This window comes from Diospyros lotus, chromosome 9, assembly GCF_014633365.1.
Source record: "Diospyros lotus cultivar Yz01 chromosome 9, ASM1463336v1, whole genome shotgun sequence".
NCBI classification, from domain to species: domain Eukaryota; kingdom Viridiplantae; phylum Streptophyta; class Magnoliopsida; order Ericales; family Ebenaceae; genus Diospyros; species Diospyros lotus.
Window position 1 is genome coordinate 13,606,935 of NC_068346.1, and position 19,366 is coordinate 13,626,300.

The 19,366-nt window shown below is 38.0% G+C and overlaps 1 protein-coding gene across 1 annotated transcript in view; it reads left to right on the forward strand.

Moving 5' to 3' along the window:
* LOC127809572 (urease) overlaps positions 1–19,366 on the forward strand; it is a 57,876-nt gene that overhangs the window by 14,703 nt on the left and 23,807 nt on the right. Inside the window, exons 4-15 of the mRNA XM_052348449.1 lie at positions 553–598; positions 925–1,030; positions 3,089–3,231; positions 4,043–4,153; positions 5,134–5,297; positions 5,429–5,804; positions 5,900–6,008; positions 6,362–6,501; positions 13,768–13,905; positions 14,007–14,098; positions 15,027–15,156; positions 15,235–15,393. Coding sequence (XP_052204409.1) covers positions 553–598; positions 925–1,030; positions 3,089–3,231; positions 4,043–4,153; positions 5,134–5,297; positions 5,429–5,804; positions 5,900–6,008; positions 6,362–6,501; positions 13,768–13,905; positions 14,007–14,098; positions 15,027–15,156; positions 15,235–15,393 — 1,714 coding nt within the window. The remainder of the gene's footprint in view (positions 1–552; positions 599–924; positions 1,031–3,088; positions 3,232–4,042; positions 4,154–5,133; positions 5,298–5,428; positions 5,805–5,899; positions 6,009–6,361; positions 6,502–13,767; positions 13,906–14,006; positions 14,099–15,026; positions 15,157–15,234; positions 15,394–19,366) is intronic.

Below are 19,366 nucleotides of genomic sequence, written 5' to 3' on the forward strand. Positions count from 1 at the left end.
CCTGTGATTTTACTTTTTTAAATCAGAATTTTAAAGCCTAGCAAGGGGAGAGTGAGTTGAACCAATGACCTAAGAATCCAACATACCTCTGGGTTATGTAGCTCCTATTTTCCTGTAAAATTCTGTGACTAAGGAACTTGATTGATCTATGAATTCTGTGATGATGAAACAAACTTTCTTTACTTCTCTATGCCAAGACCAGGATTTTCAAAGGAAAAGAAAAATGGGAGAAAATAGAAGCTACTTATTGTTGGATAGTCAAACCAAAAAACAAAATTTTCTTTTGATAAATATCCATTTATTTTCCTCTCATTTTATAAGCCAACTGAAAAGTGAATAAATCTAACTCCAAATACTCTCATTTTCTTAGCCAAAAAAAGAAAGAAATAAATAAATAAAGAAGCGAATGAGTCTAGCTTCTACTCCGTCATTTTATTTTCCTATCTTCTCTCTTTATTCTTGGTTTAATTCTAAATCCTAGTTACAAACATAGAATAAGAGTTCTTCCCTTGGTGACAATTACAGGATCTGAAATTTTTCTTTTGTTAACAGGAGACAAGTTCTTCCAGCTGTTCCACATCTTTTGCATACTGTGCAGGTACAAAGAGTATTGATGTTTTGAATCTTACTAAATCTTCCTTTTTAAGTTATTATGGTACAATTCTAAGCAATTTCTCCAATTCGCACCTGCAATAAATGTGACAGTGATCAACACATGCTGAAAAATGTTCTTTCTTGTTCTTTGTTTTTATATATTTACCCTGAAGGCACTGTATCATCTGCTTTCTTTAAGGGAGTTTTTTTGTTTCTTTCCTTTCTTTCCCATTCTATTTTCTTTTGTTTTCTTGTTTATCTACATGTACAATTCAATTTTGTTTTAATTTTATTAATTAAACAAATATTAGCTGCTGATCCTACATTTAGGTTGAAGGGACCTTTCCAGATGGAACAAAGTTAATCACCATCCATGATGCAATAGCTAGTGAAAATGGAAATCTGGAGCTAGCTTTACATGGTTCTTTTCTTCCAGGTATGGGCTTGGGTTCCTGAGCATGACTATGTTGTGTTTGATTGTATCATCATGTTGCTGAGCAAAGGGCAAAAGGCTTTAATATCTGTGGTTCCTGTGCTTAGAAAAATGTTAATATGTATAGAATGAAACTTATTCACTTTATCCATGAAAAATCATTCTCATTATTAAACTATATGTGGTCAACTGACTCAAATCTTTTCCATCCGGTTACCCATTTTCTTTTGTTATTTTTCATGTGATGAAGCTGTTGTACATTCATTTTTCTTTATCTTCTTCTATTACTGGTCTATTTTCACCAAATAAATAAGCACTCTTTTCCACTTTCAGACTGGATTTCATTCTTCACCTGCTTCATTGTCTTTTCTTTTCTTTTTATATCAGCATAGCTCTCTTCTTATTTTTGTAACTTTTCTGGAAAGCTGTCTAAAGCAGTGAACTTAATAACGCTAGACTGTGGATACTCTGAAAAATAGTGATGTTACGGATTACTTCAAGTTCCATTGTTGCACTAGCTAAGATTTTGATTCAGATAATAGGTGTAAGAAGTTTGTCTGTTGTGATATGGGAGTTGAGTGTATTAACATAGCTTTTCTCCTCATTGTAACATTTCCCAAAGACCTGGCAAAGTGTCTACTGCTATTTACGAATAGTGCAGGAATTTGTAGGTGGATCAGATTGAGGCATGGAATTAACACTTGCCTTTTTGAAGAATTTATGAATAGTCCTGTAGTTATTTGTCACTTGAGGCTTACTGAAATTGATGCTGATTGCCCATCTCATGTAGGAAGGTTAATTTTCTCCATAGCTATCTTAGACTTCTTATCCATCTAATATGATATTTTAAATTCAGTCAATGGTTGATACCTTGAGGAGAGTAAGGAGCTGTTTAGTTGTGGAAAATGATTTCCAGTTTTCTATCTCCATTTTTCAATAAAATCTCTGTTTTGTGCTGACAGGCTGAGCCTGGCTCGACCTGTCTCTTTAGGGCCCATGGCTGAGCTTGGGCCATGTTGGCCCAACCTATTTGGCATCACTATATTCTACAATCTCATCTCACTCATGTCTCTCTATTTCTCTCCACGCTCTTTGCCATTGCAATGATGAACTTATCAATGGATCTGGTTCTGGTGTAGACTTGGACTGGATCTCATTAGGATATATGGACCTATTACTTCTAACCCGATTAGGATCCATAGATGGGCCTGCCATGATGTTGAAGATATATGCTGACTAGGCTTGCAAAAAAGCCTGCTAACAAGCAGAATAATGTACATGACTAGAATATTGTTCTATGTTTTTATACACACTGATAAAAAAGGGGCGATCCAGAATATATTGCTATCCCATGAGTGTTTGAAATGTCATGGGCCTGGGTATGACTATCCATATAAACATGTTTAAAGGGGGAAAACAAATATAGTTTAGTTAATCACTGAGATTGAGCAAGTCAGACAGAAGGTCAGTTGATGTTACCTTTGTTATCCTGAAGTTGTCGATCTTGCGAATAAACCTATTTGCTCTATTGGAAGTATGTGACCCTCCAACTTGAATTTTGTACAGACTTTAACCCGTTGTGAGTAGCTTTGGAGCTGAATCCTCAATATTTTAAATTTACCCCATTGTCCCTCTGGTTTGTGGAGGACTAGAGGTCATCTAAGGGAAATTTGAACGCTACAGCTGCATGTACATGTAAAGCTTAGGCAGTGGAAAATGTTTATGTACTTCCTTTATCCTATTTGTGGTGTGCCTTTTTGTTTCTCCAATATTTGCACATCCACTCCATTGTCCAACAAGTAAATATTCAACATCAACTGGTTTTCTAACAAACACAAATGGATTCGAGGGAATCCTTCTGTCCCTGTGACTTTATTCATAAATTTCAATTTGTAACCTTTGTTTGATGGTTTTGTATTCTACAGGATTTGTAATAGGTGTATGTTAAAGTTGGAAGAATATGCAACCTAGCTTCCTATAAATACTGAGTGAATTGAATTTTGTATGAATAATTCCATGTTAGTCTCTGATGGGCATTGATGGAAGAATTTTGTTCTGCAGTGCCTTCAATAGACAAATTTCCCGACATGCTAGATTGTAGAATTCCTGGTGAGCTAAGTCTTGGAAGCAAATCTATTACACTTAATCTTGGAAGGAAAGCAGTAACCCTCAAAGTCTGTAACAGAGGAGACAGGGCAATTCAGGTGCTTGCCTTGACCATATAATTCTTTATTTTTATGGCATCTTTACTTTCATTCTTTGCCCGGTTTGCATCTTGCATGGCAATGCTAGAATATTGCCACTTGATTGGCTTGTCAAAAGATGCACTCATTCACAATTAAGAATGGATTTCATTTCTGACCGAAGAACTTTGATATGCAGCATATGTGTGTTTTCTTTAAATATGCATTGCACTTTTATCATATTGGGCTCAAGTGCTTTCCGTATTTAATATATTTTTCTTGCTTGACAGCATCTCGGTGACTTAGAAACAATGATGTAGTTATTCTCTTCATTGCAGTTTATTAGGGTTTCATCAAAAAAGAGTAGTTGTATCTGTTGATGGAATAAGTAGACAGGCCTTGGAATATAGTCGCTTGTGCATGATGTGTTCAGAATAGGGATACAGTCTATTCATTTGCAGGGCAATGTTGCATGGAGCCAACATTATCCTATTACTGGTGGAGAAAGTCTAAACCATTTGAAATTATCTGTTTAGTCTCATCTTGGCCTATGCTAGTCACACAGAGGCAGGTCCAGAATGAGATGCTGAATAATTTTGCTGCAACTATCTTCTACTTCCCTTCCTTTTTTAGTTATTGGTGCAACATTCACATTTGAAGAAGTAAAAGCCTATTGAGTCAACCTATTTAAAGGAGTTCAATCAAGATTATAAATTTCTAATAATTTGTTTTTTCCAGCTTCTATCTAATAGTTGAACTAAGCAGCTGTTCATCTTGTTGTATTTAAGAGGAATTTGTTGTAAAGATGATGGTGATGTTGAAAATCATTCAGGTTGGCAGCCACTATCACTTTATTGAGGTGAACCCCTGCTTAGTTTTTGATCGGAGGAAAGCACTTGGCATGCGGTTGAATATACCAGCAGGCACAGCTACACGATTTGAGGTACTACCCTGTTAACCTCTTCTGTATTTTATCTGGAATTCACCTATGATCTTTATCGACAAATGCACTGACGCACATTAAAACTGAAAAATCAATTTTCATGTTGCCTCCTGATGCATGATTTTCTTTTTGCCTGAATAATTTTCTTGGCTTCCAAGACATGCCATGAGGACATTGCCAGGGGACGTTTTGATGTGGAGACACGTCTGTGTTGGAGTAATCCTAGGAAAGAAGAAAGGGAAAAATTAACTTTGAGTTCAGATAATAAAGAAAAATATGTAATATTGATAGAGTGAAATGGAAGAACAGATGCCCTTGCTAGTCTCAAGTAGTTGGAGAAAGGTTTTGTTGAGCTAAATGGAGTTGAATCTCTATGACAATTGAAATTTGAGGGATGACCGAGTAGAAAGATGAAGAATAATAAAACTAGAAACATGTCAAATTGAAGAGGTACAACAACACCCCCCCCCCCCCCCCCCCCCCCCAAACCAACCCCAAAAATGCAGGCATTATAGAGGAAATAGCGTACGATGATTCAGTCTTGCACACCCTGTATGTGCTAATGAGGGGGAGCTATATAGTTCCATTGGAAAGCTCTCTATGAACAGGATGAAGCCAAGTGAATACGTGTTGTGGTTATAAGGGGGAAGAAATGACATGCTATATATAGAGAGTTGTACTATATATTGATGCCAAAATCTATATGGATAGATTAAGGAGATGCTTACCCATTATTTAATATTGTTTTAGATCAGAGTGGCAGATTAAGACTTGTCTAGCTTCCAGATTTGTTTGATAGAACTCAATCAAGTTCCTTTTTTGATCTTCTCTATATTAGTATTACTTTTATGCATGTCTTTCAAAATTTAATTTTGTTTCTTTTCTTTATTATTGAGTGATTCGTCATCAAGTATCTTTGTTTGCTCTTTCATTTTTTTCCCCTTGTGGATCTCAGGCTCTAGGTTTTCTTTCTTTTCCAGCCAGGGGATACAAAACAAGTCACTCTTGTAAGTATTGGAGGTAATCAAGTGATGAGAGGAGGAAACAACATTGTTGATGGTCCTGTTAATGTTGCCAATATTGCATCAATAATGGATGGTGTAAAGACAAGAGGATGTCATCATTCTGAAGAACCACAAGCCAGGTTTAGAAAATTGGCCAGCAATCTTTTGTACTGCTTGTTCATGCTTCTTTTCCTATATTACTTAATTCTAGGTTAGCTGTCTGCCACAATGGTCATGGATAAAACTAAGATGCCTGGAAATGATTTTGCAGTGAAGGTTTTGTTTCAGAACGATCTTTTGCCTGCACAATTTCTCATGAGGCCTATGTTAACATGTATGGTCCTACCACTGGTGACAAGGTTCGGCTTGGTGACACAGACTTATTTGCAGAAATTGAAAGAGATTATGCATGTTATGGTGATGAATCTATATTTGGAGGTGGAAAAGTTGTAAGGGATGGAATGGGGCAGGCTTGTGGATATTCACAAGCTGACTGTCTAGATACTGTCATTACAAATGCTGTGATAATTGATTATACTGGAATTTTCAAGGCAGATATTGGTATTAAAGAAGGTCTTATAGTTTCACTTTGCAAAGTAGGCAACCCAGACATCATGGATGGTGTACCGTGCAACATGGCAATTGGGGTGAGAGCCCATATACAGTATGCTGTACTGACTATGGTTGATGTATGGCGAGTTCATTAGTCTGACACTGGCACTTCTCCTTTTCCCTCCATCAGGTTAACACTGAGGTTATTGCTGGTGAGGGAATGATTGTAACAGCAGGGGCCATAGACTGCCATGTGCACTTCATATGCCCTCAATTGGCATATGAAGCAATATCAAGTGGTGAGTTTCTACATGACTAAGAGTTAATTGCAAAATTTCTTTTGAATGTTTATCAACTTTATCTAACATTATGATCTATTCCTATTGACAAGAGCTCCATTTTCTTAAATAACTTATTCCAGAGTTTCATTGAAAACTCAACTTACAGTTTAATCACTTACACATTAATATCTGAGTCTTTTCTCCTGAAAATAAAAAAAGAATTAGTCCACGATCAAATAGACTTGAATTGCTTAAAAGTTGGGAAAACTTGGAACTTTGAGTTAACCATGCATATAAAACAGTAACATTTAAGTACAAAATTATTTCACAAGTTCCTTGAGTTTCTCTTCTGATGTTGATAACACATGTAGGCATCACAACATTAGTGGGAGGAGGAACAGGACCTGCTGATGGGACACGAGCAACTACTTGTACGTCAGCACCTTCACACATGAAGCTAATGCTACAATCTACCGATGACCTGCCACTAAATTTTGGTTTTACTGGCAAGGTATGCTTTATTCTTTGTGATGCTAATAGTTGTGCATGTGCCCTTGTTTCCCAACCTATTTATGGTCAAGCATCTGCCTGCTGTTCAAGACTGCATGACTGAAGTTCCCAATACTGAAAGCGCATTCTCTGTCCGGACATCACGCTGATAGTGTCCATAAGCATGAACTCAAAACTCGGTCTTGAATGCGAGTCCCAGAAGAGTAACCACAAGCCATAACTCTGATACCAAAGGTGTTGGGACTTGAGAGTCAGTCCTGAAAATTCCTGACCAACGATGCCCAAGTGGCCCACTTTATTGATCCAATTTTTGGCCCAAGTGCCACTATCCCAATCCATTAGTAGATTTTTTATGTAATTATCATAGGATTTATCAGACTAAGCCTTGGCTTAATTAAGCTCTCTAATAACCATTAATCACAAAGTGCGCACGATTGAAATATCAAGTTGTCCATCATGCTAATCAACACCCAAAACCATACTAGTCCCAGCTTAGATCCCCTAATATGTGCCCTCCTTATAGTTGGCCACTATGCTACATGGATTGGGGTGTTGGATATGGGTATGTACCCAGAGGTTGGACTTGTCAATTTCATGATTTTAGGATATAGGGATATGAGTCCAAACATAGGACATGATATATGGTATATGGCATAGAGAATAATAAATCTTACTACCCTACCTCTACACTTAAAAATCTTTGATCTTTTAGTTCTATAACTAAAAATTAAGGTATGTTACTTACACATATGTGATAAAATGGTAACTAGTTAGTAGGCAATTTGGTTGATCTCATACAAACGTATATTTTAAAAGGCTAAAATCAGATTAACATAAATAATAATTCAAAACAAATTGTCAATTTTTATTTTTTTTAAATTAAAGGTAAATTAAATACATAAAGAAGAAGAATTAACAAATAGATGAATTAATAGATGGACCTGAAAATGCAAAGTCTAACACATATCCCATACTAGTACTAGTGTCATGTCATGTTGACATCAGTAAAATGCCTGAAAATGCAAATTTGGTGTAACATAGTGTCATGGTCTATGCCTGACAATTGTCCCTCTTCCTATTCGGTATGAATGGGAAGATGTTTCTAAAGGAATCGAGTAATGAACAGAGGGAAGAATGAAGAAGAGATAAGAGAGAAAGAGATTGAGAGAGAAAGTAAGATCGAGAGAGAAGGGATAAAATGAGCCGATATTCTTCATTGAAAATTCAAGAAAATGGGTAGGGAACTATTTATACAGCCTGCCAAGGAAGATTCCTTATAGCTAGGTAGTTGTAACTGTCTCTGCCAGCTAAATCCACATGCACGTGGATTCGCTAGGCTAACAATGGAAATTACAGCAGTAAATAGAAATAACAGAAAGGAAATTACAAAAATAACAGAAACAAAAATTTAAGTAATCGAAATCTATTTCCTAAGGTCAGAGTCATAGCGTGACACATAGGTTGGCCATTTAAATGCCCAATTGATTTCCCATTTGCCCCATCTTAGTGATGTTAAGTGCTCAAATTAGTGGTTAAAACGATAGGGAAAATTGAGCTTTACTAATTCCTTAAGATTCCTTCTTAAGTGATACTATCAACACCTAATTGGCCCCAAATCAAGTCCCAAACAGTCGCCTAAGTCACCCATAAGACGATAATTAGTCCATAATCCAATCAATTAATTTCCTAATTTTATGCAAATATGGTCTTAAGTCTTCCATTTTTATGCAAACCATGTACTCGAACACGTAATCAAATTGCTAAGTGTTGGAAAAAGGAACCGATATTCCGTATTAGTTTTATTGATGTCAATAATAGAATTTATATAAGAAGGTTCCTAAGAATTCTCCTATATTTTAGGATTAGATTACATTCCTACTTTTTAGAACTAGATTACTTACCTTATATCCAGGACTAGATTACATCAATTTAAATACAACGAGGAGATAAAATACAAAAATAGATACAAAAGATAAAATAATAAAAACAACCTATCTCTATCTTGATCTTAGCCATAGCTTCTTATCTATCATGCGGGATAACTCTATCTTGAAGCCTCCTTGTTGTTTACTTCTTTTATAACTTGGACTTCTTCTCTATTATTCTCGGATATTTAACACTCCCCCTCAAGTTGGTGAGTGGATGTCTTCCATTCCTAGCTTGCTTACTAGTTCCTCAAATTGCCTAATAGGCAATCCTTTAGTGAGAAGATCTGCCACCTGTTGATTAGTTGAAACAAAGAAGATTTGCAGTAGCCTGGAGTCCAGTTTTTCTTTAATGAAATGCTTGTCAATCTCAATGTGCTTGATTCGGTCGTGTTGTACCGGATTATGAGCAATATTGATTGCTGATTGATTGTCGGATATAAGCTTAAGGGGATATTGTATTTGAATCTTCAAATCTTTCAGGATAATTTTCAGCCACAAGAGTTCACACACACCAAGATTCATAGCTCTAAATTCAGCCTCAACACTTGACCGTGCTACTACTCCTTGTTTCTTACTCCTCCAAGATACCAAATTTCCTCCTAAGAACATGCAGTACCCAGTTGTGGAACGTCTATCAACTAAAGAGCTTCCATAATCAGCATTCGTGTACCATTGAACTTTTAGAATAGCTCTCGGTGCAAAGAGAATGCCTTTGCTTGGTGTAGCTTTTAAATAATGAAGAATTTTCCTTACTGCTTGCATGTGTTCCTCATTGGGGCTATGCATGAATTGACTTACTAGGCTTACTCCAAACGCTATGTCCAGCCTAGTATGTGAGAGATATATTAGTTTTCCTACCAACCTTTGGAACTACCCTTTATCTATTGCTTCTCTAGAGTAATTTTCTTGTAGCCTGATGTTTGGATCTACTGGAACCTAAGCTCCCTTTCCTCCTAGCAGTCCAGTCTCAGTCAATAAGTCAAGAGTGTACTTACGCTGAGATAGGTAGATTCCTTTTTGAGAATAGGCCACCTCAATGCCTAAGAAATACTTTAACCTTCCAAGGTCTTTAATCTCAAATTCCTTAGCAAGATTTTGTTTTAGGCCTTCTTGCTCAGTTTCATCATTTCCTGTCACAACAATGTCATCAACATAAACTAGTAGAGCAGTTACCTTATCTTTTGTGTGTTTGATGAAGAGGGTGTGGTCCCCTCGGCTTTGTTGGTATCCCATATTATTCATTGCTGTAGAAAATCACCCAAACCATGCCCGTGGATATTGCTTAAGTCTATATAATGCCTTCTTCAATCTACACACTTGCCCTTCTTTGTTATGAGAAAATCCGGGAGGTAATTCCATGAATACTTCTTTCTCTAAATCCCCATGCATAATGCATTTTTAACATCTAGTTGTTGTAGTTTCCACCCCAAATTTGCTGCTAATGATATGAGAACTCGAACTATTGTCATCTTTGCTATTGGGGCTAAAGTTTCTAGATAATCATCTCATAGGATTGAGTGTAACCCTTGGCCACTAGCCTTGCCTTGTATCTCTCAAGAGTACCATCAGCTTTGTATTTTAAATTAAAGACCCATCTGCAGCCCACCGGTTTAATTCCCTTGAGTTGAGTCACTACCTCCCAAGTTTGATTATTGTGCAAGGCCCTCATCTCTTCTAACACGGCTTCTTTCCAATTTGGATCATTTAGTGTCTCCTCCACTGATTTTGGAATAACACTAGCATCTAGGGTTGTTAGGAAGCTTCTGTAGATAGGAGAAAGGCGATGATAGGATGGGAAATTTGCTGCGGGATGTTTGGTGCATGTTCGGTCCCCTTTCCGGATGACAATAGGAAGGTCCAGATTTGGGAATTTTGATTCTGTTTATGTGTTCTTCCACGCTTGAATTAGGGGCTGCAATTGGTGTAGGCTGTAGATCATCATTAGGTTGCCGTTTCTTGTACACATAGGGTGAGCCTTTGTATCGGTTGGTAGAAATCAGCTGCTGATTTGTTGGTTCAGTGTTATTTGATGGGAAAGGCTTAGGGAAATGGTGAACATAATCATTAGTTGAAGCAAAGGGTTTTGGAAAGAAATTATCCATACTAGTTTCCAATTGAGTATGCTCCTCCTCAGGCTGAGAATCAAAAAAAGATTGGGACTCAATGAAGGTGACATCCTTAGAAACATAGACTTTCCGAGAGATAGGATCATAGCACTTGTATCCTTTTTGGGTTGGAGAATACCCTATGAAGAGTGAAGACACATCTTTTTGCTCTAGGATCTAGCTTGTCTCGGTGGGCCTTGGGTATGTGAACAAAACATACACCTCCAAAAACTTTAAGAGGCAAGGGAGAATGCAGTTTTAGGTCTGGGAAGAACTTGGTTAGGCTTTGATTGTTAAGAATCTTGGATGGGACCCTATTAATGACATAAGTAGCTGTCAAGACTGTCTCCCCCCATAGATATTTAGGAATATTATGATAATGAAGAAGGGTTCGAGTGACATTAAGAAGATGCCTCATCTTCCTCTCGGCCACTCTATTTTGTTGTGGAGTGTTGATGGATGAAGATTCATGGACAATTCCTTCGTTTTGGAAGAAGAGATGTAAGTGAGCATTGAAATAATCCCTTGCACTATCTGTCCTAAATTTTTGAATTTAAGTTCCAAATTGTGTGTGAATCATTTTGCAAAAATAGGGGAGAACAGTCCCAATACTAGCCTTATCCTTTAATAAGAAAACCCAACACATCCTAGTGCAATCATCTATGAATGAGATGAACCACTTGGCCCCCGACTAATTTGAAATTCTTGAAGGACCCCAAGCATCTGAATGGATCAAAGCAAGAGGTCTAGATGATAGTTTATTGCTAATTGGATAAGAGGTTCTATGATGTTTGGCCATAACACACACATCACACTGAAAAATACTAGGATCAAGAGTTTTAAACAAAGTAGGAAACATTTCCCTCACTAAACTAAAAGGAGGATGACCTAGGTGAAGATGATGAAGCCAAATGGAAACTCGGTCAGAGGCTGTTTTCTGGGTTGAGTAGGCTGCCCTGCAGCTAATCTTTAGGCTTAGTGCTCCTCCCTTGTAAGATATACAATCCATGTTGCTCTTTAGCCACACCAATCGTCCTCCCCATGTCCATGTTCTGAAATTTACACACATATGGAGAGAAAACAACATTGCAATTGAGGTCTTGAGTGAGTTGTTTTATGGAGATAAGGTTGTACATAAAGTATTGGATTTATTGACAAATTTGGACCAAAGCTAACTTTGCCTTTTCCTTTAATGGGAATTGTGGTCCCATTGGCAATAGTGATTTGTTTGGATGATGTAAAAGGCTCATAAGTATCAAAAAACTGGAAATTGGGTGTCATATGGTTAGTAGCTCCTGAATCCAAGATCCATGTGTTATTCCTACCAGTTTTGGAGGCTAAAAAAGGAGTAAAACAGATTTGTTTACCTTGTTGAGCCATAGAGCAGGATGCTCCTCCATCTTGAATGGTCTTCAGGAACTCCTTCAGCCTATTAATCTCCTCTTTATTGAGTTGGTTAAAATCCATTCCAGCACCAGTTCCAACACCTGGTCTTTCTTCCTTTTTGCTTCTCTCTCTTGTTCTTTGTTTGAAATGTAGTTTTGAGGGTAGTTTTGTGGAGGACCTTGAGTTCTTATATTCCTGAATCCACCAAGTCGGCTGAGGATTGCTTCCTTCCCATGTAGCTTGAAGCAAGTCTCCTTAGTGTGCCTCGGCTTATTGTAGAAGGTGCACCACTGCCCTTCTCGTCCGAACTTGTTCCGATTTGTTGATTGCTTCCATGGTTTGTTGCTGGAAAGGAGTGTTGATCCTTCCATATTGGATCCACCAAGCATGGCTCTTCTCCTATTTTCTTCACTTCTAATAATAGCAAACACCTCATTTAGGCTAGGTAATTTATCCTTATCGAGAATTTGAACCCGTACCTGATCAAACTTGGGATTTAGGCCTGCTAGGAACTCTATTATCCGGTCTCTTTCAAGGATCTGATTGAGGGTAGTAGTATCCGCTTGGCACACCATCTTTATAGCTTGGTATTGATCAAGCTCTAACCATAGGCCTAGCATCAGATTATAGTAGTCGGTGACTGTTAATTGGCCTTGTTTTGAACCATTGATCTTTGTTTTGACATCAAAGATTACGGATACATCCTTAGCCTTTGAGTAAGTCTGATAAATAGTCTCCCAAACCTCTCGGGCAGTACTAAGGAACATAAAGTTCCTACTGATATCTGGTTGTATTGTGCTCCATAGCCACGACATGATACGGGAGTCTTCCACATCCCATGTACTGAAGCCTGGGTCAGTTTTTGGTGGAGGATTCCCAGTTGGGTGAGTGCTCTTTCCTCGGCCCTTAAGAAGGGTTTTGATCAGCTGTGACCATTGAAGAAAATTCCTACCATCTAGCCGGTAGGATTGGTGAACACTTGGTAGTTCGCCGGCAACAGAAGGTTGATCCACTGGAACTGTTTCTCCAGTGATGATAGTTGGCGAAGAAGACAGATTTACTGATATTTTTGATATGGTTATGAAGGAAGAACAAAAGGATGAATGGTTTAAATGGCTGGAACCCAAAAAACGGGTGCTATGAAGGCACAAGCAATGAAGGCACGAAGAAACAAGGATTGTGCAATGAAGGCACTGGTTATTGAAAGAAAAGGCTTGGATTGGCAAGCTCTGATACCATGTTGGAAAAAGAAACCGGTATTCTTTGTTAGTTTTATTGATGTCAATAATAGAATTTATACAAGAAGGTTCCTAAGAATTCTCCTATATTTTAGGACTAGATTACATTCCTACTTTTTATGACTAGATTACCTACCTTATATCTAGGACTAGATTACATCAATTTAAATACAACGAGGAGATAAAATACAAAAATAGATACAAAAGATAAAAGAATAAAAACAACCTATCTCTATCTTTATCTTGGTCATAGCTTCTCATCTATCATGCGAGATAACTCTATCTTGAAGCCTCCTTGTTGTTTACTCCTTTTATAACTTGGACTTCTTCTCTATTATTCTCGGATACTTTAACACTAAGTATAATTTCTACCCCAAATTCTTCCATCAAATTTAGGCAAAGTGTAATTAGAAAAAAATCCTCAAGTATGAAACCCCAAATTCAAATTGAAACATGTGGCAATGTACATCAAGTACCGTATAAGAAACTGCTCTCTCTCTCTCTCTCTCTCTCACACATGTTTGAGATCACCTGCTTTCTTTTTGAAGGAAATTGTTCGTGCATGCATGTGCTGCTCATGTGTCTGTTGTATAACCTTTTTCCATTTTAGGGAAATAGTGCCAAATCAGATGGGCTTCATGAAATAATTAGTGCTGGGGCAATGGGCCTGAAGCTCCATGAAGATTGGGGATCAACTCCTGCTGCAATAGACAACTGCTTGGCTGTTGCAGAACAATATGACATTCAGGTTTACTCTATCTTGTTTATTCACTTCTTCATGGGCAAAGAATCAATAGCTTTTTGTGATAACTTATGTTTTTCATCCATCAATTCTACAAAACTCAACAGGTTAATATCCACACCGACACATTGAATGAGTCTGGATTTGTGGAGCACACAATTGCTGCATTTAGGGATAGAACAATCCACACCTATCACAGGTACAAGCTGCATTCAGCCACCTCCATTCCTCTTTCCCCCAAATATAAATAAATAAAAATATTCACCTGGAAGGGAAAAAGCAAGGGATAAATTGAAGGTTTAACCTTTCTCTGTAGACTGTTTAGTAACTCACCATTTGTTTGTTCATGTTTGAATGGATTCATATAAGCTAAAGACTTTCACCTTTAGGTATGGTTGTTGAAAATCTTGCTTTCCATGGGTGATATGGCTCCACCCTCTGAAAGAAATAAATGAGATTCCATCATTAGAAGAGTGTTGAGTTATGCTTAAGATCTGACGGAATCTAGAATCAAACACATTTTAACTTTAACATTGAACAGTAGCAAATGTATTTTATATCTTTATTCTTGAAACTCCTGAAGCATATCCAATCTAAGAACTTTGGGCTTTCTTCAAATCAGGAAAAAGGTTTTTTAATTGATTACTGAACTTAGTTTCTAGAGTTTGGGTTTACTGTTTACAAGGCATATGATGCATTAGCGTGGACACATATCCTTTCTCCCTCGTCCTCTTCTCCAAGAAAACAGTCTCAGGTATTCAACTTGATGGTCCTATTGTTGGTTCTGATCTCTTGTTGGCTTTAATTTGTTACTGCAACATAGCAACCAGAGTCTTTAATCTCATCTATAATTGAACTTGTGATTTAATTAAGGCTGTAGTGAAATTAGTAAGGTACCTTTTTCTTATGTATCTTTTTTTCTTTCCACAGATGCATATATATGCATGTGGGATTTTACTCGTTTTTATGCCCTTCCTTTTTTCCTTCATGGCTTAAGGCTGTGTAATATGGGTCTTCTTTACATCATCAAATTTACAATTATCTGTTGTCAATGCTAGGCTCCATTTTTTATTGTTTACCTTACTTTTCTCTTTTATGTATGTCTGTTTCTTGCACTCTTTGACCAGTGAAGGGGCAGGTGGTGGTCATGCTCCAGATATAATAAAAGTTTGTGGGGTAAAAAATGTTCTGCCTTCATCAACAAACCCGACTCGTCCTTTCACTTCAAATACTGTAGATGAGCACCTTGACATGCTGGTATGAGAAGATAAAGTAGTATTTATATCTTACTCATAATGGATGGATATCCTGAAAACTGTTGTTGAATGCATACAGATGGTATGCCATCACCTTGATAAGGACATTCCAGAGGATGTAGCCTTTGCTGAATCACGAATACGGGCTGAAACGATTGCTGCAGAAGATATTTTGCATGATATGGGGGCAATTAGCATTATAGCTTCAGATTCACAGGCTATGGGTCGCATTGGAGAGGTTCCCTTCTTCATTTTTCTCATCTAGCTGAATATGCTTTCTTTAGAATTTGGAGAACTAGTCCACAAATATGTTCTAGAAGACTCTGTTCGTTACGGTATAATTGGGGCTCTTCTTAGGAAACTGTGTACTCCTCAAGTTACTTTTAATGTCAGTTCCTGAAAAATAATCTGGCTTCAATGACTCAAACTTTGGCATCAGCTTTAGGGAAATAAATGCAGATACTTTTTCGTTAGCATGGAGTGTGAATTGGTGTCTAATGGTGTAATTCAAAATATTTTTTAAACAGTGAACTATTACAAAGTATCTTACTGTTTCTTTCTTTAACCAATTCCTTGTTTTTAATAAAAGAAATTCTTCCTGAAGCTTTTACTTAAGTCTAATGAGAAGTTGTTGTGACCATCTACACCAGTTTGTATTCATGGCAATATAAATTAAGACAGTTGAAAACAGAATCTTCTAATCTATGTACTAAGATTTAAATAGAATCAATTTGATTTTGTTCTCCAAAACCAATTTCTTATGTTGAATATGCTGAGCCCTTTATTCTATCCTTGTTTAAATAGCCAGGAGGCAGGAGAAGTGCTTCAAAATAACTATCTGTGGGGAGGTATAGAATATGAATTCAGATTTTGTCTAGTTAGTTGGAACAATATCTGCTTTCCTCTAGCTCTGGGAACTTTAAAGATTAGGATGTTTGGGGTGTACAATAATGTCCTTTTGTGGAAATTAGTCTGGAGATTTGTGGCTTTGGTAGTGATAATTTGTGGAAAAGGGTTCTAGATGGTAACTATGGTAAGCTATGAGGTGGGCATTTCTTAGGTGGTATTGGTACTCCTCAAGGAATCAGGTGGAAAAGGGTTGTAGTCGATAAATATGGCAAGTAATGAGTTGGGTGTTCCTCAGGTGCTACTAGTACTCCTAATGGAGTCAGGTTGTGAAGTGGTTCACAATAATTTAGGCTGAGTTAGCTAAATTGACTATGTTCCACGTGATGCATGTGGCATGAGGATTTGGTTTGGCGCAAGGTCTGATCTAGGTCATGTAGATTTCTTAACGATCACCGCTGATTCATATAGTAGAGAATAAGTGGATATGGCGCATCAAAGGAGGTTTTGTCTTGATTTGGTCACTACATTTTGCCTTTTTGGCTATGGAAGTGTTGGTTTATCCATATGAAGATGTTAGATCCTAGATCTAACAGGAGAATTCTTAGTTATTTGAGAATGAATTTGGTGGGAAAAATGAGAGGGAGAGGGGTAGAATTAGAGAATTGAGAGGGAAGATTCAAGAGAGAGAGAGAGAATTTGAATTCTTTGATTGATCTTTCATGCTTTGGTATGGCTGGGTCAGATCATTTTATACTGATCCTTAACAACAGATTGGGCGCCCAAGCAGTTACCCATCTAATACAACTTGCACCACTTGCCATGTTGGAACAGTGCTCCAACTATGCAATATACTACTTTATTCATAAGGCCTAATAGGCTGGTAGTGTTGGGAAACTGCCTTAGGAGATCTGGCAAATATTCCCAAGTGTTATCCGAGTGGAAGGAAGACCATTTGACAAGCACTTGGGTGAGAGGAGCTCCCTGCCTGTAAACAACCTGTTTGTCTAGGATAGTTGTTGGTGCCTCCCCAAGGATAGGAGGAAGTGCTTTGGCTGGCTACTTGTGTTTCGGTAGCTTTCTTGAGTAGGGAGACGTGAAATACAGGATGGATTTGTGATCCTTCCGGTAATTGTAATCGGTAGGCCACTGGGCCTATCTTTTTAAGAATCGGAAAGGGCCCATAGAATTTGGGACTCAATTTAGATATTGGTTGGCAAGTTAGGGCTTTAAGACATGGGTGGCTTAATTTCAAGTAAACTTCCTCCCCTACTGAGAATTCCCTTTCACTTCGCCTCCTGTCTGTTATTTCTTCATCTTATTTTGTGTTGTAACTTGAATTGTACCACCATTGAGCCACTGATATCCACTTATGCCACCCCTTTGGCTGCAAGAAACATAGGCATCTCAAGTAGGATTCTAAGCACTGATTAACCCTTTCCGACTGACCATCTGTCTCCGGGTGATATGTGATGGACAAATGTAATTTAGTGCCCATAGATCATAGTAATTCTCTCCAAAATAGGTTGGTAAACACCTTGTTTTTGTCAGATACTATGGAGTGTGGTACCCCATGTAACTTCACCACATTATCCAAACTTCCTGTGCTATAAAGGGATGAGATAGGCTAAGGAAATAGCTAAACTTAGTAAATCAGTCAACCACCACCAGAATACAATCCCTCCCTTTAGATCTTGGTAGCCCCTCTACGAAATCTAGGGTCACATTAGTCCATGCATGTTCCGGAATGGCTAAGGGCTATAAGGGGCTTGGGTGAGCCACCATCTCATGTTTGCATCGTTTGCAAACTTCACAATTCATCACATAATCCCATGCATACTTCTTCAGTTGTGGCCAATAGAAAACTTGCTTCACCTTCCAATAAGTATTTTGTATGCCCGAGTGCCCTCCTAGCGATGATCCATGCAATGACTGAAGGATTCTGTACTTCAATACCTCACAATCCCCAATCACTAGCCTGCCCTTGTATCTTATCTACCCATTGATCAAAGCATAGTTTGGTCTGCTACTAGCATCAATGTTCAACTGCTCCAATAACTCCTTTGCCCACACTTCTCTTTGGGGGCAGAGCATTGGGTTCCACAAACAATTCTTGAAACTCAACTAGAAGCAAATCAAGAGAATCAAGTTCTTGTACATTCCATGGAGTTTGGGGCTGGTCCTTAGTAGCGAGCATCGGTTCTCCTCCTAGTTCTATTTCCTCCTCCATTTGTTCCATCGCATGGACTAAAAATAGTTGTGCTACTTGCAATAATTTGTTTTTGAAGATCTTTTGCAACTTCTTTCCGGTTATCATCTTGCACAACCTTGCCTTCGCACTACTAGTTAATGTCATTCTCCTGCCCTCTTTTTCAAATGTTACCTCCATTTTATTGAAATCAAAACAAATTGGGCTCACATTCTTCATCCAATCAACTTCCAGAACAATGTCACAACCCCCAATCTTTAGCAATCGTAGGTCCACTTCAAACTCCTTCTCGTGCATTTGCTAGTAGAATCCCACACAAGCTGATTTACAAATCACCCTTTGGCCATTAGCCACTGTCATTGAAAGGGGGTGTGTGCCTATAAGGTTACATTTCAGCTTCCTTGTAGTACTCTTGTCTAAGAAGATGTGGGTACTTCTGCTATCTATCAATATCATTAGCTTCTTGTCCAGGGCATTGCCCTCCACCTTGATTATTTTACTGTCGGCTAGCCCTTGTAATGTGTGCAGTGATATCTCCAACTTCTTCTCCCCTTCAATTTCCACATGATTGGTATCCTCTTCTTCCTCTGTCCCTATTTCTTCCTTACTTTCCAATAGTAGCAGTCGTCTCCTGCATTGGTGCCTCAAGCAATATTTATCTCCATAGCGAAAATAGAGGCTGGCTTGCCTCTGTTCTAGGATCCTTCTTGCTAAAGGTTGAGCAGGGGTGATAATTGTCATTCCCTTATTCCCTTGACTGATCTTGCCACTTTCCTTACCGAACCCCTTGTTTCCCTGTTTGGGTGAGCCTAAGTGCGTCACTCTTCCCATTCATCTTTATTCCCTCCACCATCTATTCTTGTAACTTAGCACATTCGGCTACATACTTAATAGTCTTAGGTTAAAACATCTTAACCGTAGGGCGTAGCTCTTCGCTCAAGCCACTAATAAAGCTTGAGACAAAGTATCCCTCTGTGAGCATGGGATTTTAAATTTTTATAAGCGATTTGAGCTCTTCAAATTTGAATTGATATGATTGCACAATCCTCTTCTGTTTAAGCATGTTGAACTCCTCTACCACGTCTAACATGCTTTGATCTCCAAAACTTTCACACAAGTCCTCCACAAACTCCACCCATAGACAACTCTCCTTCAC